This window comes from Sus scrofa, chromosome 10 (assembly GCF_054392235.1).
Source record: "Sus scrofa isolate SSC_HxYL_T2T_F1_AM1 chromosome 10, Sscrofa_HxYL_maternal_Yorkshire_Landrace_v2.0, whole genome shotgun sequence".
Lineage (NCBI taxonomy): Eukaryota > Metazoa > Chordata > Mammalia > Artiodactyla > Suidae > Sus > Sus scrofa.
In genome coordinates, this window is record NC_139392.1 from 29299065 (window position 1) to 29317124 (window position 18060).

An 18060-nucleotide genomic window follows, 5' to 3' on the forward strand; every position below is an offset into this window, starting at 1 on the left:
ATCCTACTAGGAACTATGAGGTTGTGGGTTTGATCTCTGGCCTCCATCAGTGGGTCAAGGATCCGTTGTTGCCATGAGCTGTGGTGTAGGTTGCAGATGTGGCTTGGATCCCATATTGCTGTGGCTGTGGTGTAGGCTGGCAGCTACAGCTCTGATTAGACCCGTAGCCTGGGAGCCTCCATGTGGTATGGGTGCAGCCCTAGAAAAGACAAAAAAAAAAAAAAAAAAAAAAGACTCTGCAATCCATCACATTCTAAGGTCTAGGGCTGGACGTCAACATATGAATGTGGGAGAATACAATTCAGTCTATAACAGGGAGGTTTTGTTTTTTGTTTTTTTGTTTTTTTTTTTTGCCTTTTCTAGGGCTGCTTCCTGCTGCATATGGAGGTTCCCAGGCTAGGGGTCTAATTGGAGCTGCAGCCACCAGCTTACGCCAAAGCCACTGCAACTCAGGATCCAAGACTTGTCTGTGACCATCACTGCAGCCCACAGCAACACCAGATCCTTAACCCACTGAGCAAGGCCAGGGATAGAATCCCCAACCTCATGGATCCTAATTGGATTCATTAACCACTGCACCACGATGGGAACTCCAGGTGGTGCTATTTTTTTTTTCTGCTGCACTTTCATCATGTTGAAGTTCCCCACCCAGGGATTGAACCTGTGCCAGAGTTGCTCCAGAGCCCACAGCACTGACAATGCTGGATTATTAACCTGCTTAACCAACAGGGAACTTAAGGGGGTGCTAATTTAAATGTTATTCCTTTATTAAGATTTTGATTTCCAGTCGTTCTTTATTAGTCTATAGAAACAATTATTTCTGTGGGTTGACGTTGTATTCTGTGACTTTGCTAAACTCATTCATTAGTTCAAGGGATTTTTTTTTGTAGATTTCTTGGAATTTTCTATATAGAAAATCATGTCATCTGGAAATAGGGATAGTTGTGGGATTTTTGTTTTCATTTTTGTTTGGCTGCACCCACAGCATGCCGAATTTCCCAGGCCAGGGATCCAACCAGAGCCACAGCAGTGACAACACTGAATTCTTAAGTGCTAGTCCACCAGGGAGCTCCAGGGGACAGCCGTGTTTCTTCCTTTTCAGTCCCTATGCTGTTTCTTTTTTCTTGCCTTATTGCACTACGACGTCCAGTGCAGTGTTGTGAAGGAGTGGTAAGAGTGGGCATCTTGCTTTGTGCCTAATGTTAAGAGAAAGAGCAGGAGTTCTTGTCGTGGCTCAGCAGCAATGAATCTGACTAGTATCCATGAGGACTCAGGTTCAATCACTGGCCTTGCTCAGTCGGTTAAGGATCCAGTGTTGCTGTGAGCTTTGGTGTAGGTTGAAGGTGAGGCTCAGATCCCTCATTGCTGTGGCTGTGGTGTAGGCCAGCAGCAGCAGCTCTGATTAGACCCCTAGCCTGGGAACCTCCACATGCCATGGATGTGGCCCTAAAAGGACAAAAGACCAAAAAAGAAAAAAAAAAGATGTCGCTCTAGTAGCTCTGCTTTCTGTCTTCTCTAGCATCAGCTCTTCATGCCTTACTAGGTCACTACCCCCTGCATTCTGTCTTTTTTTTTTTTTTTTTAAGGGCTGCACGCATGGCATATGAAGGTTCCTAGGCTAGGCATCAAATCGGAGCTATAGCTGCTGGCCTACACCACAGCAACAGCAGGATCCAAGCCGCATTTATGACCTACACCACAGCTCATGGCAACCCCAGATCCTTAACCCACTGAGCCAGGGCAGGGATCGAACCTGTGTCCTCATGGATACTACTCAGGTTCGTTTCCTCTCAGCCACGACAGGAACTCCACCCCCTGCATTCTTCAAAAAGAAAGAAATCTTTTGTCTTCTCCATTTCCTCTGCTGCTCTTCACTATGCAAAATATAAAGAATGCATCATGTGGGGATTTTTCTGTCTTCCTTGGCAGCAAAACTCCTCCAAATCGCTGTTTCCAGTTTTTCTGCTTCCAATTTCTCCTCCTGCAGTGCTCTTAGACTCAATCTAATCAGATTTTTACCCCTTATCAGCCGCTAGGCAGATGTCAAGTTTTCACCAAGTCAACACACCCACACAGATCAGGAAGTAGGTGGTTGCCAGCTCCTCAGAAACTTCTGTACTCACACCCACTCCCCAACTCTCAGATGCAACCACTGTCCAGACTTCCAGCCACAAACTGGTTTTGCCTCTTTTAGGAATTTATATAAATGGGATTATATGGTATGTATTCCTTTGCATCTAACTTCTTTTGTGTTGTGATTATGAGATTTATCCATGTTGTGATCATAGTTTGTTCATTTTTATTACTGATTATTATTCCCTTATATGACTACACCATTTATTTTATTTTATTTTATTTGCTTTATAGGGCAGCACCTGTGGTATATGGAGGTTCCAAGGCTAGGGGTTAAATCGGAGCTACAGCTGCCAGCATACACCATAGCCACAGTAACACCAGACCCCTGACCCACCGAGTGAGGCCAGAGATTGAACCGGAGTCCCCCATAGATTCTGAAACTGGACGAGGCCCTGTGGGGCTCCTGGGTACAAGAAACTTTCTGTGTCACCCCCCCCCTTTTTTTTTCTTTCTAGGACTGCACCCAAGGCATATGGAGGGTTCCCAGGCTAGGGGTCGAATTGGAGCTACAGATGCCAGCCTATCCCACAGCCACAGCAACATGGGCTCCGAGCCATGTCTGTGACCTACACCACAGCTCACATCAATGAGAGATTCTTCACCCACTGAGTGAGGCCAGGGATTGAACCCACATCCTCATGGATCCTAGTTGGGTTTGTTAACCACTGAGCCATGAAGGGAACTCTGCAAACTTAAGGTTTCAGTGCAGTTAAAGATAGGGTGAATAGGGGTTCCCATTGTGGCTCAGTGTGTTAAGAACCTGACTACAATCCATGAGGACATGTGTTCAATCCCTGGCCTTGCTCAGTGGGTTAAGGATCTGGCATTGCCATGAGCTGTGGTGTAGGTCACAGATGGCGGCTCAGATCCCATGTTGTTGTGGCTGTGGTGTAGGCCAGCAGCTATAGCTCCGATTGGGCCCCTAGCTTGGGAACCTCCATATGCCATGAATGTGGCCCTAAAAAGCAAAAGAAAAAAAAAGGAAAGAAAGAAAAATAATGCACGTGTGCATTCATACCAAATTTCGCACACAGTTCTAGGAGATTCATAAATCCTAGAAACATCTATTCCTGAATCCCAGCTAAGACAACTTTGCTCCAGCAAGGACTTAACCTTGATGCATTGGAGGCTTGAGTCTTTCTATTGTCTAAATATGTCCCCCCAGGATCCACATGTTGGAATCTGTGCCCCCAGGGGTTTTAGGAGGTGGAGTCTTTGGGAGGTGATTAGGCCTTTAGGGAGGAGCCCTCAGGAATGGGATGAGTGTTCTCAGACAAGAAGCCAGACAGCTCACTCACCCCCTTGGGCAGGCACCTGTGAGGACAGCGTGGAAAGATGGAGTCTGTGAACTGAGAGGCTGGCTCTTGCCAAACACGGAATCCACCAGAACCTTGATCCAGGACTCTGGCCTCCAGAACCGTAAGAAACAAAGCTATGCTGTTCCTAAGCCACTCAATTGATGGCATTCTGCTATAGCATCTGGAAGAGGCTGAGACAGGTCTGTAGACATGAGCCAAAGTCAGTCTCTGCTCCATGATCATGGAGCTATCAAGACTGCTGCACTTCTTTCCCAGGAAGATCTTGGGGTGTTATCCTTGTGAGTAGCTAAGAATTGAGGCAGTTCAGGCAGATCCCTTCCCTCCCTCTGGCTTTAAGAAGCTGAAGGCTAGTGTCTGATTTGTGTCCTTTATCAGACTCTGGCCTCTGTCTTGAGCATCCTACAAAAGAAGAATTGGAGTGACCTTACATCTCAGCTTGTCTGGGACAATCCTGGTTTATGTCTGTGGTCTAGTGTAGTTTTTTGTTTGTATGATCTTTGTTATTTGTTTTTTTAGGGCTGCACTGGTGGCATCTGGAGGTTCCCAGGCTACAGGTCCAATCAGAGCTACAGCAGCCAGCCTACACCACAGCCATAGCAATGCCACATCTGCAACCTACACCACAGCTCATGGCAACACCAGAATCTTCACCCACTGAGCAAGGCCAGGGATTGAACCTGAACTCATGGTTCCCAGTCTCATTTGTTTCTGCTGTGCCACAATAGGAACTCCTCCAGTGTAGTTTTTACTGGAGCTTCCTTCCCTTCTCAAAATGTCCCAGTGAGAACAACAAATTAATGGTCACCCAAGTCAGAGTGAGCAGCCCTCGATCAAAATTTCTAGCTTTATTTCTTGCTCACCACATAGACTCCATTTCCAAACCCTGTCCTTCCAGATTCCCACTGAGCTGTCTACAACTTCTCTTCCTCATACTTGCTGGTCCAGACTTTAATCTGCCTGATCAGGAGCCAGGACTCCTGGGGTGCTAGCACCAGCATCCGGATGCAACTCAACTGCTCTGCGGAGGCTTCTTCATAAGATACTATCTGGTCCAAATGTCCATCTACCAGTGGTCCCAGCAGGGTATAGCAGGCACAGCCTTTGAAATCCTCCAGGGGGTAAAAGCCCAGGTCCACCTGCCCTTGCTCCAGCTGGTACTGCCTTGTTTGTTGGAACCTGTCAGCACCTCGATCGGATGACTTTGTGTGGCCTCTCCAAAATCACTGTCAGGTGGTTGCCTTTCATGGGATTGAAGGTGGAGTTGCACTCCTTGTTCAGCGTGTAAGCATACTGTGGTACATTGTCTGATATGGTCAGCATGTCTGTGATGATGCTGGCAGTGGGGTTGTCTGGTTTACCAAAGACCCTCTTCTTCTTTCCAGGAAAGCAGAAGTCCTCAAGCTCAGAATGTGTTTGGTCGAGGACCAAGGAACTAAAATGGATTGGCATGGGTTGGGCCAAAAGAAGACGGAATTCAGAGAGAAGCAGGTGCATTGGAGTGTCCTTTTGGAAAAGGCGGAAGAGAGAGTTCAGGCGGGGGAGGTCGCTGGTGTGGAAGACTTTCCCGGAGAGGCTCAGGTTGGAGAAGTCCAGGATCACCCAAGGGAGGTTTTTCCAGGCTAATAACACCCAATAGTTGGTTGAGATAAACTTGGAAATGAGAGAAACCTGGTCTTCCAGCAGCAGAAAGTATTCAGAGAAGTTGGTGGCCAAGTTCATGAGGAGGGCCAGATCCCTTTTCTGCTGGTTGTGAAGGCCTTTGCGGGGCAAGGGCGGATGAGCCTCACCCAGATCTTCTGGGAGAGGGGGGCCGCCGAGGTGGCCATGGACTACGAGCAGCTGCTGGGCCTCAATGTGTCCTCTGAAGAGGTCTGAGATGTTGGCCGCAACCTGGCTGAGCCATTCCAGCTCAGAGTTGGACAGGCAGACCAGCACCACGATACACTCCAGCTCTGGTTCTGAGGAAGCCTGGAACAGAAGTTGCAGGCTGTTCAGCAGACGGGTCCCTTGGGGATGCTGCATTGAGGAGATGCCCACAGTCAGCAGCTCTGGGGAGTGTGGAGGGGAGTGAGAGTTGAGTTGCTCCCAGGCCCCTCTGCCCATGGCTGCCCCCGAGACCAGGACCTGGGCCAAACTCACAGTTCCCTTTTCTGGGAGAGCTCATCTCTGCACAGTAGTCAGGTGGTTTCTTTGATCACTACTTGGAAAGGCTGCTGGGGAGTCCTTGCGGGGACAAGGCTCCCTCTGAGGGGAAAGGCTGTCAGGTACCAAAGGGAAGTTTGCTGGCCTTGATCTCAGCATCATCTCAGTGACTGAGGAGCCACCAGGCCTGGATTGGAGGATCCAGGGCTGGACCCAAGGGTTGTGGCACTCTTGTGCCCATGATTCCTGTGCTCCCTGCCCTGAGCGAGTTTCGCTGAGGGGGCCACACCTGAGGCATATGGACATAGGCTAGGGGTCAAATCAAAGCTAGCACTGTCAGCCTACAACACAGCCACAGCCACAGCAATGCAGGATCCAAGCTGTGTTTGTGATCTACACCACAGCTCATTGCAATGCCGGATCCTTAACCCACTGAGCAAGGCCAGAAATGGACCCTGCATCCTCATGGATCCTAGTTGGGTTCATTAACCACTCGGCCACAATGGGAACTTGGATGAGTGCCTCCTTACCAGCCATTCTGAGCCTCTGGACATTTGTCATTTAAGGGGGTGGCAGCAGGAAGAAAATGCACTTGGGCTTATAACCTGCCCCGCATTCCAGTTCTGCAGGGTGGCCCTGCCTCTGAGCACCCATCTTCCTTGCCAGATCATTTCCCCTCTTCACCCCCTCTTTTTGGCCACCCCTAGGTATACAGAGTTCCCAGGCCAGGGATCAGATCACAGCCATGTGTGTGAGCTTCCTACGCCACAGCTGTAGCAGTGGGAGTCCTTTAAACCACTGGGCCGGGCCGGGGCCCAAACCTGCGTCCTAGTGCTGCAGACACCACCTATCCTGTTGTGCCACAGCTGGAGCTCTGCCCTTCCTCTTTCTTGGCAGAATAGTATCTTGTCTCACCTTCCCCCAGTCTGATCCCTGCCTCCCATGTACTCACTCTTTTCCTGGGGAGGGGCTCCCACCAGGAATCTGTACTCGGCATGTTGGAGTAAAGGGGAGGTTTTCTGCAAGTCCTTGAAGGTCTTCAGAAGGTTCTTGATTTCAGAAATGCTTTGCTTCTCATCTAGCTGCCCCAGTACCACCTTCTTTCCCTCCTGCTCAGAGTAAGATAAGCATCAGCTCTGAGATTTTTCCTTAGATCTCTGGAGTCGGTTGCGGGTCAGATTCCCTTTTGAGGCCATGCCAGGCAAGCCCCAGGATATAGTCAACCACTATCCCCCTCATCATGGGGGCACACAGGGCTTTTCAGAAGCGGTGGTGGGACCCAGAGTCAATGGAGGGGCCCCTCGGGTGTTGTGCAGAATGCTTATGGGAAAGTCCTGGGCTTGTGCAGAGTGAGAAGGGGCCCATGCCTGCCATGGCCCACATCTAACCCCCTTCCATTATCAGGCTGGCAGACATCACCTAACTCGGCGTGGACTGTGCTAGGTTCTGTGGCAGATGTTGAAAGCCAGTTCTGTCCCCAAGGAAGTTACACATGGTACCTCCATTCTAAAGTCCTTTCTTTGGCTCAATTCTGTGCACACATACACACATCTCTGACTCACCTGCCCACATCCACTTAGGCTGTGCTCTGGAGGAAAACCTGGACCCTGGGGCTTGCATGTGACCTGTGCTGGATTGGTGGTCTCCACGTGCAGGGGCTATAATTGGGGCATTTTTGGGGGGTTTCCTGCATGTGATGGATGGGAATTATGATGGCTCTGGCTCTGGAGAGGGATGTGACCTCACCTAGGCAGGCTGCCCATGGGCCAACCCCACCAAACAGCATGGCCTTGGCTGCTCTCTGCACATGGAAAATGCCCCCTTGTCTTCCTCACCTTTATTCAAACCCGACACATATTTCAAGGCTAGTTCACTATTATCTTTTCTCTAACCCTCTCCTGATTCTTCAACAGCATTCCTCTTAGAACTTCCATGGTGACTTTAGACTGTTTGTGTAACTGAAAATATACCCACCCCCCACCCCCAAAGGGTTAGGGTTAGGAGTCCAAGCTCCACCTCTGGAACTCACCATGGATAAACTGTACTTAGGATGCTCTGCATTTTTCTCTTGGAGGAAGCGGCTCAGGAGGATCAAGGACACAGCATCCAAGAAACATTTTTACGGGCAGTGCCGCATGGTGCTGGGGCCCAAGAAGCTCTGTGGAGATGGCAGGCAGTGGGTCCTGGGTCCTCCTGCCCCCTTCCCGCCTCCACCAATGCCACTTCCAGATGACTCCCTGCCCTTTCCCACCCACTTCAATCTCCTTGTACATACATGCAGCAGCCTCCAGAGGGGAGACAAAAGTCCTGGAGTTTGGCTCTGTCCAGCTTCTGCCCTCCTCACCTCTCATCCAGGCTTCCAGGTGAGACTAGAGAAGTTTCTGTCATTTCTTCACTCTTGGAGCAGAGACCTGACCAGAAGGATGTGTTGCCAGGAAGAGGAAAGCAAGGCTTAGGGATGAACCAACCCTCGCCCAAACTGCAAGCTCAAGCCAGTCCCCACCTGGGTGTAATTGGCCAATAAGTTGGGTCTCATATGTTAGCTCCCCCCCTACATTTGTGGCTGATTCTTCCCAGGATCATGATTGGCAGATTCTGAAGTTTGGGATCAAATCAGAAGGACCAAGGGAAACTAGTTTGTACACAGCTTTCTTCCGTCCTGGAGTGGTGCAGAGGATGGAAAGCTAAAAGTGACTAGAACCTTCTCATCCTGTGAAAGTCTTTACCATGTTTGGAAGACTCCACTGGGGTCTTTGTGTCTCATAGAAAATGTGGCTTAAAGGTTTATCAGAGAGCAGGGATTCCTCTGAAATCAAGGAGAAAAGACCTCAATGCTGCAGGATAGGGGCCCAGTGGGCTCTTCAGAGGTAGCAGCACCTAGACACCCCTCCCAGGAGACCCTGCTTGTCAATCACCGTTCTCTTTGAATGGGGACTGCTCACCACACCAGCCTCATAACAAGCACCTGCTTCTGGATGAGGCAGGGATACAGTTGGAAAGCCAGCTTTCCAGCCTTTTCTCTCAAACCCAGAAGATTGGAAATGAATGATCAGTCTGACTCAAATGGATGAGGAGGGAGTGCCCCCATCCTGCCCTACCCTGCCCAGGCTGCAGTCACCCCAGCTGCTGGCTGTGTCTTGTACTCACCCCAAATGGCTCCTCGAATCTCCAGTTCTTTCCAAGGCCCAGAATGGCTCAAAGGGCCTCTGAAGTTGACTTTTCTTCTCTCTTTTTTTTCCATTACTAAGAATATATTTCATTTCTTTCTCACTCTTCCATCCCCTCACCATGCTTAGCTGAGCATTACATGAACTGTAGTTGTAGCCTTTCACTAAGAAAAGAAGATGACCAGATGATATCCTATCTTGCCTCTTCAGCTTTTGAGATGCAAAAAATAGAATTTAGGATAAGATTTTACATAGGGTTTTTTCCTTTCAGGTTTTTTTTTTTTTTTTTTTTTGGTCTTTTTAGGGCTGCACCTAAAATTAGGTATGGGGTTGAGTTTCATTTCTTTGCACTGATATGGTGGTTCCCAGGCTAGGGGCCGAATCAGAACTGTAGCTGCTGGTCTACATCCCAGCCACAGCAACACCAGATCTGAGCTGCATCTGTGACCTACACCACAACTGATGGCAACACCAGGTCCTTAACCCACTGAGCAAGGCCAGGGATCAAACCCACATCCTCATGGATCCTAGTTGGGTTCATTAACTGCTGAGCCACGATGGGAACTCCTGGATTTCCACATTTTTAAAGGCTGCAGAATACTTTATTGTATGTGTTTATACATCACATTTTCTTTCTCTGTTCTTCTGCCAATAGACATTTAGATTGTTTCCACATCTGGGCATTCTGAACTCTGGTGCAGTGAACATAGGGGTACAGATATCCTTTTGAGATTCTGACTTCAATTCCTTTGGACACATACATCTTGAAAAGTGGAACTGCTAGATCATAACTTAGTCTTTTTTGTTAAGGCCTGCACTTGTAGTTCATGGAAGTTCCAAGGCTAGGGATCTATTTGGAGCGGCAGCTGCCGGCCTACACCACAGCCAAAGGAACTCAGGATCCAAGCTGTACCTGCAATCTATGCTGCAGCTTTCAGCAACACTGGATCTTAACCCACTGAGTGAGGCCAGGGATTGAACCCAAGTCCTCATGGATGCTAGTCAGGTTCTTAACCTGCAGAGCCACCGGGTCTTTATTTCACTCCTGTTAGTTCTAGTTTTAATTTTTTGAGGAACTTATGTAACGGCTGCACCAATTTATATTCCCACTAAGTGTACAGAGTTTCACTTTCCCCCACATCCTCACCACAAGAAATGAGGTGATATCTCATTGTGGTTTTGGTTTGAATTTCCCTGATGACTGGTGATGTTGAGAATCTTTTCATGTACCTGTTGGCCATATGTATGTCTTCTTTTGAGAAATGTCTTCTTTGATTTTTTTTTTCTTTTTTATGGCCAAACCCACGGTGTTTGGAAATTCCCAGGTTAGGGGTCAAATCTGAGCTGCAGCTGCAGTCCACAGCCACAGCACTGCAAGATCTGAGCTGTGTCTGCAACCTACACCACAGCTCACAGCAACGCTGGATCCTTAACCCACAGAGCAAGGCCAGATATTGAACCTGCAACCTCATGATTACTAGTTGGGTTTCATTATTGCTGAGCCACAATGGGAACTCCCTTTGTTCATTTTTAACTGTGTTATTTGGTTTTTTGCTATTGAGTTATATGACCTTCATACATATTTTGGATATTAACCCCTTGTCATTTAAATGGTTTGCAAATATCTTCTATTCAGTAGGCTGTCTCTTCATTTTGTTGATGGTTTCCTTTGCTGTGCTAAACATAGTGCTACTATTATTTTTTTTTTTATTTTTTTATTTTTTATTTTTTAGGGCCACACTTGTGACATATGAGGTTCCCAGGCTTGGGGTTGAATCAGAGCTGTTGCTGCCGGCCTACACCACAGCCATGGCAATACAGGATCCAAGCCGTCTCTGCGACCTACACCACAGCTCACGGCAATGCCAGATCCTTACCCCACTGAGTGAGGCCAGGGATGGAACCCACATCCTCATGGATCCTAGTCAGATTAGTTTCCGCTGCACCACAATGAGAATTGCTCGTGTTACTTTTAAAATTTAGGTGTTTGTCTCAAATTCATATTTGCATATGGAATGAGGTAGGGGTTGAGTTTCACTTCTTTGCACTGATATATATTTGTTTCAGCACCCCTTTCCCTTACTTTTTTTTTTTTTTTTTTTGGTGGTTTGTCTTTTTTTTAGGGCCACACCTGCCACTTATGGAGATTCCCAGGCTAGGGGTCTAATCGGAGCTGTAGCCACCGGCCTACACTACAGCCAGAGCAACACCAGATCTGAGCCGTATCTCCAACCTATACCACAGCTCACCGAAACACTGGATCCTTACCTTGCTGAGCCAGGCCAGGGATCGAACCCACAACCTCATGGATGCTAGTCAGGTTCCTTAACCACTGAGCCATGACAGAAACTCCTCTCTTACCTTTTGATTTACTTGGCATCTTGTCAAAATCCAGCAACTGTCAGCATGAGGCTGTTTTTACTCTAAGCATTTCTGCACTCTATTTTTGCTACACTGTAAATAGTATCACATTGTGTCCCCTCCCCCAGCCCTGAGGTCATCATGATATTCTCCTACTTATTCTTTCTTTTTTTTTTTTTTTGTCTTTTTGCCTTTTCTAGGGCTGCTTCCCAGGGCATATGGAGGTTCCCAGGCTAGGGGTCCAGTCAGAGCTGCAGCCACTGGCTACACCAGAGTCACAACAACATGGGATCCAAGCTGCATCTGCAACCTGCACCCACAGCTCACAGCAATGTCAGATCCCCAACCCACCGAGCAAGGCCAGGGATCAAACCTGCAACCTCATGGTTCCTAGTTGGATTTGCTAACCACTGTGCCATGACAGGAACGCCATCTCCTACTTATTCTTGCAGTGGTGTAGGAGGGGTCTTTTAGGTGGGACTGTGTTAGGTTTCCAGTAATACTAGTTTTCTTATGTGGGTGACCATCCATCCTGGCCCTGTTTATTCAAGTGAACATCCTTCCCCACCCACTTGCAGAGTGCTGTCTCTATTATAAATCAGCTTTCTTGATACCTCTATTTCTTGGGGATGGTTTTCTTTCTTCCTTTTTTCTTTTTAGGCTGCACCCAAGTCACATGGATGTTCCCAGGCTAGGAGTCAAATCAGAGCTACAGCTGCCAGCCTATGTCATAGCCACAGCAGTGCAGGATCCAAGCTGTGTCTGCAACCTACACCACAGGTCACAGCAATGCAAGATCCTTAACCCACTAAGCAAGGCCAGGGAGCGAACCCACATCCTCATGGATCCTAGTCAGGTTCATTAACTGCTGAGCTATGAAGGGAACTCCAGAGCTTTCTCTGTTTTTAATGGTGTTGTTTTGTTAGAATTCTTTGCATATTTTGAAACAAATCCTTTGTTGTGTATGTGTTTGCAAATAGTTTTCTCTCGGTTTGTGACTTGCTTTTTGATTTTCTGAGTAAGGCCTTTCACAGAGGAGAAATCTTTAATTTTACAAAATCCATTTGACCCCTAGCCCAGGAACTTCTGCAGCCCTAAAAAAACCAGACCAAACCAAATACTCTAGGAGTTCCCGTGGTGGCACCCACGGGGCAGGTGCGGTCCTGGAGGACCCTGCTTTGCACAAATGAAGGGAGTTGAGGCTCCTTGGGCCCATGGCTTCTGCTTTGCTGGGATGATTGGTGGCATCTCTGCTGTCAGAGCTCTGTCTTCTTCAGACTTCAGGGGCTTTCAGCTTTAGGACATCAAGGGGCAGTGTCTACACTGATGGGAGCCAGGTTTCCTGCCAATTGGGTGGCACAGGAGGAAAAGGTGAGCAGAAGCTTTTAGCTTCCCATGTGCACCAGAGGGGGGGTCCACCTTCAGAGGATGCAAGAGGGGCTCTGGGTTGAAAGCTGGGGTTTTTTGGTCCATTGTGTGTGTGGTATGGATGGTGTCCACTGTCTTTACATGGTATGTGGTGTTGAGTTTTCCCAGCAGCACTTCCTGTGGGGACGACGTGGCCTTGGCCCCTTTGTCGTGAACACACTGACCCGCTCAGTGTGGGTTGAATTCTGGGCTCTGTCCTCTTGCTCTGGGCCAGGCACCTGTTTTTGAGCCAGTTCCACACTCTGTTGGTGACTGTAGCTTCACAACATAGAGTGAAGTCAGGCAGGGAGATGCCTCCGGCCTCTTGTCCTTTCTGAGGGTTGCTTTGGCTCCTTGAGGTCTTTTGTGGCTCCACACAAACTGTAGGAGGATTTGCTCTATTTCTGGGAAAAAGACTGTTGGAATTTGGGGAGGGGCTGGCATTCACATGTTCATTTCCTTGGGCAGAATGAACATTTGAACAATGTGAATTTTTCCAAGAGCACAAGGTATCTTTCCATTTATGTGTGTCATAGTTTTCAGGGGCTTCATCACTGTCTGAAAGTGTTTCAGTCTTTCATGTCCTTGGTTAAATGTATTCTTTTGTTCCTTTTTTCCCTTTTTTAGCTGCCCTGTGGCATGTGGAGCTCCTGGGCCAGGGATCAGATCTGAGCACAGTTGCAACCCATGCCACAGCTGTGGCAACACTGGATATATATATAATGATTTTTATTTATTTTTAGTATAGCTAGTTTGCAGTGTTCTGTCAATATTCTGCGGCACAGCATGGTGACCCAGTTACACACACACATTCTTTTTCCTCACGTTATCATGCTACATCATAAGTGACTGGATATAGTTCCCAGTGCTACACAGCAGGATTTCATTGCTTATCCATTCCAAAGGCAAGAGTCTGCATCTATTAACCCCAAGCACCCCATCCATCCCACTCCCTCCCCCTCCCCCCTGGCAACCACAAGTCTATTCTGCAAGTCCATGAGTTTCTTTTCTGTGGAAAGATTCATTGGTGCCATATATCCGATTCCAGATACAAGTGATATCTTATGGTACTTGTTCTCTTTCTGACTTACTTCACTTAGTAGGAGAGTCTTTAGTTCCAACTGTGTTGCTGCAAATGGCATTATTTTGTTCTTTTTATGGCTGTGTAGAATTCCATTGTACATATTTACCACCTCTTCCTAATCCAATCATCTGTTGCTGGACAGTTAGAATTTTTCCGTGTCTTGGCTATTGTGAATAGTGCTGCAATGAACATGTGGGTGCATGGGTCTTTGTCAAGAAAAGTTTTGTCCAGATATATGCCCAAGAGTGGGATTGCTGGGTCATATGGTAGTTCTATGTGGTTTTCTAACGCACCTCCATACTGTTCTCCATGGTGGTTGCACCAACTTACATTCCCACCCACAGTGCAGGAGGGTTCCCTTTTCTCCACACCCCCTCCAGCATTTGTTATTTGTGGACTTGTGAATGATAGCCATTCTGGCTGGTGCGAGGTGGTATCTCATGGTAGTTTTGATTTGCATTTCTCTAATAACCAGGGATGTTGAGCATTTTTTCATGTGCCTGTTGGCCAACTGTATATCTTCCTTGGAGAAATGTCTATTCAGGTCATTTGTGCATTTTTCAATTGGGCTATTGGCTTTTTTGCTGTTGATTTGTATAAGTTGTTTGTATATTTTAGAGATTAAGCCCTTGTCAGTTGCATCATTTGAAACTATTTTCTCCCTTTCTGTAAGTTGTCTTCTTGGTTTCCTTTGCTGTGTAAAACTTGTCTGTTTGATTAGGTCCCATTGGATTAGTTTGGCTTTTATTTCCGTTGCTTTGGGAGACTGACCTGAGAAAACATTTGTAAGGCTGATGTCAGAGAATGTTTTGCCTATGTTCTCTTCCAGAAGTTTGATGGTGTCTTGTCATACATTTAAGTCTTGAAGCCATCTTGAGTTTATTTTTGTGCATGGTGTGAGGATGTGTTTTAGTTTCATTGATGTGTGTGCACCTGTCTGGGTTTCCCAGCAATACGTGCTGAAAAGATGTCTTTTTCCCATTTTATATTCTTGCCTCCTTTGTCAAAGATTAATTGACCATAGGTGTCTGGGTTTATTTCTGGGTTCTCTCTTCTGTTCCATTGGTGTGTCTGTCTGTTTTGGAACCAGCACCACACTTTCTTGTTTCCTGTGGCTTTGTGATATTGCCTGAAGTCTGGGGAGTTAAGCCTCCTGCTTGGTTTTTGGTCCTCAGGATTGCTTTAGCAATTTTGGGTCTTTTGTGATTCCATATAAATCTTTGGATTGTCTGTTGTAGTTCTGTGAAAAATGTCATGGGTCATTTGATAGGGATTGCGTTGAATCTGTAGATTGCTTTGGGTAGTGAGTACATTTTTACAGTATTAATTCTTCCAACCCAGGAGCATGGACTCTCTTCCCATTTCTTTGAATCCTCTTTAATTTCCTTGATTAATGTTTTCTAGGTCTCAGCATATGTGTGTTTCACCTCCTTGGTCCGTGGTATTCCCATGCATTTGATTTTTGGGGTATTGTATTGTATTTTTGAAAGGTATTGTATTTTTGTGTTCCTTTTCTAATATTTCATTGGTAGTATCCGAAAATGAAACTGATTTCTGAATGTTCATCTTGTATCCTGCTACTTTGCTGAATTTGTTGATCAGTTCAAGCAGTTTCTGGGTTGAGTCCTTAGGGTTTTCTATATCCAGTATCATGTCTTTGTAGGCATACGGTGACAGCTTTACCTCTTCTCTTCCTAGTTGGATGCCTTTTATTTCTTTTGTTTGTCTGGTTGCTGTGGCTAGGAACTTCCCATACTTTGGTGAGTAACAGTGGCGAGAGTGGGCATCCTCATCTTGTTCCAGATTTGAGTGGGAAGGCTTTCATCTTTTCTCCATCGAGTATTACATTTGCTGTGAGTTTGTCATAAATGGCTTTTTTTATGTTACGGTATGTTCCCTCTAGACACACTTTGGCAAGAATTTTTAGGGTGAGTGGATGTTGGACTTTGTCAAATGATTTTTCTGCATCTATTGAGATGATCATGTGGTTTTTGACTTTTCTTTTGTTAATGTGGTGTTTGATGTTGATTGATTTGCACATGTCGAACCATCCTTGTGAACCTGGAGTGAATCCATCCTGGTCGTGGTGTATGATCTTTTTGATATGTTGGATTCAGGTGGCCAAAATTTTGTTGAGAATTTTCAAGTCTATATTCATCAAAGATATTGGCCTATAGTTTTCTTTGTTGGTGGTATCTCTGTCTGGTTTTGGAATTAGGGTTATGGTGGCATCATAGAATGTCTTTGGGAGTGTTCCTTCTTCTGCAACCTTTTGAAAAAGTTTAAGGAGGGTGGGTGTAAGTTCCTCTTTGTATGTTTGGTAGAATTCTCCTGTGAAGCCATCTGGTCCTGGGAATTTTATTTGTAGGGAGTGTTTTTATGACACACTCAATTTCATTTCTAGTGAGCAGGGTGCTCAGTTGATCTATTTCTTCTTGATCCAGTTTTGGAAGGCTGTATAAGTCTCTAGAAAGGTGTCTGTTTCTTCTAGTTTGTCAAACTTGTTGACATATAATTGTTGAGAGTATTCTCTCATGGTTTTTTTCTTTTTTTTTTTTTTGGTATTTTTGTAGTTTCCGTTGTGAAGTCTCCTTTTTCATTTCTGACTTTATTTGGGTTTTTTCCTCTCCTTTTCTTGGTGAGTCTGGCAAGAGGTTTGTCAATTTTGTTGACTGTTTCAAAGAACCAGGTGTTAGTTTTATTGATTTTTTCTATTGTTTTTTGAATGTCTGTTTTATGGATTTTCTCTCTGATCATTATGATTTCCTTCCTCTGCTGATTTTAGGTTTTGCTTGTTGTTCTTTTTCTAATTCATTTAGGTGGTGGGTTAAGTTGTCAACATGAGATTTTTCTTCTTTTTTGAGGAAGTCCTGTATTTCTCTGAACTTCCCTCTGAGCACTGCTTTTGTGGCATCCCATAGATTTTGAGTAGCTATGTCTTCATTGTCATTTGTCTTGATGTATTTTTTAATTTCCTCCTTCTTTTTCTTTCTTTCTTTCTTTCTTTCTTTCTTTCTTTCTTTCTTTCTTTCTTTCTTTCTTTCTTTCTTTCTTTCTTTCTTTCTTTCTTTTTTGGTTTTTAGAGCCATATGTTGTGGCATATGCCAGCCTACACCACAGCCACAGCAATGCCAGATCCAAGCCACATCTGTGACCTACATCACAGCTCTCAGGAACACCTGATCCTTAACCTAGTGAGTGAGGCCAGGGATTGAACCCAAGACCTCATTTTTCCTAGTAGGATTCATTTGCACTGCACCACAATGGAAACTCCTTAATTTCCTCCTTGATGTCCTCATTGACCCATAGGTTTTTTTAGTAGCATGTTGTTTCATCTCCATGTAGTAAGTTTTTTTCTCATTTCTTTTCCTGTGGGTGACTTCTAGTTTCATGCCATTGTGGTCAGAGAAGATAATTGAAGTAATTCCTATACTCTTAAATTTGTCGAGGTTAGCTTTGTGCCCCAGTATGTGATCGATCCTTGAGAATGTTCCATGTGCACTTGAGAAGAATGCATATTCTGATTTTTTTGGATGTAATGCCCTGATAATGTTAAGTCCAATGTTTCTAAAGTGTGTCCTTTAGGATCTCTGTTGCCTTATTGATTTTCTCTCGAGAGGATTGTCATTGATGTGAGTGGGGTGTTAAAGTCTCCTGCTATGATTGTATTCCCATAAATTTCTCCTTTTATGTCTCTTAGTATTTGTTATAGGTATCGAGATGCTCCTATATTAGGGGCATATATATAGAGGATTGTAATATCTTCTTCTTGAATGGATCCTTTTACCATTAAATGCTGTCCTTCTTTGTCTTTCTTTATGGCCTTCATTCTAAAGTTGATTTTGTCTGATATGAGTATTGCAACTCCTGCTCTCCTGTCTTGTCCATTGACATGAGATATCTTTTCCTGTCCCCTCACTTTCAAACTATATGTGCCCTTTTCCCTGCGGTGACTCTCTTGTAGACAGCAGATGGATGCTTTTTGCTTTTTTTAATCCAATCTACCACTCTGTGTCTTTTGATCAGAGAATTCAGTCCATTGACATTTAAGGTGATTCTTATTATTCCTATTCTTATTTAGACTTTTAGGGCCGCATCTGCAGCATATGGAGGTTCCCAGGCTAGGGGTCTAATTGGAGCTGTAGCTGCTGGCCTACACCACAGCTACAGCAAAGTGGGATCCAAGCAGTGTTTGTGACCTATACCACAGCTCACAGCAACGCTGGATCCTTAACCAACTGAGCAAGGCCATGGATAGAACCGGCAACCTCATGATTCCTAGTCAGATTCATTTCCACTCTACCATGACAGGAAATCCAAGGTGATTATTGATAGATAGGTATTTATTGCCATTTTCTACCTGGTTTTCCTGTTGATTCTATGTTTCTCTTTTCTTCTCTTCCTTTTTTGGCTGCATGATTTCCATTTATTTTATGTTTGAGTA

General features: G+C 45.7%; 1 protein-coding gene across 1 annotated transcript; it reads right to left on the reverse strand.

Moving 5' to 3' along the window:
• Positions 1–4366: 4366 nt before the first annotated feature.
• On the reverse strand, positions 4367–7707 carry LOC146398903 (alpha-1,3-mannosyl-glycoprotein 4-beta-N-acetylglucosaminyltransferase-like protein MGAT4E; the record flags this gene model as incomplete). The annotated part of the gene is given in 5 exon segments (XM_084979557.1): positions 4367–4614; positions 4617–4646; positions 4649–5503; positions 6550–6706; positions 7627–7707. Coding segments are annotated over 5 exon segments (1371 nt in total), but the record flags the coding sequence as incomplete, so codon positions are not given.
• Positions 7708–18060: the final 10353 nt, after the last annotated feature.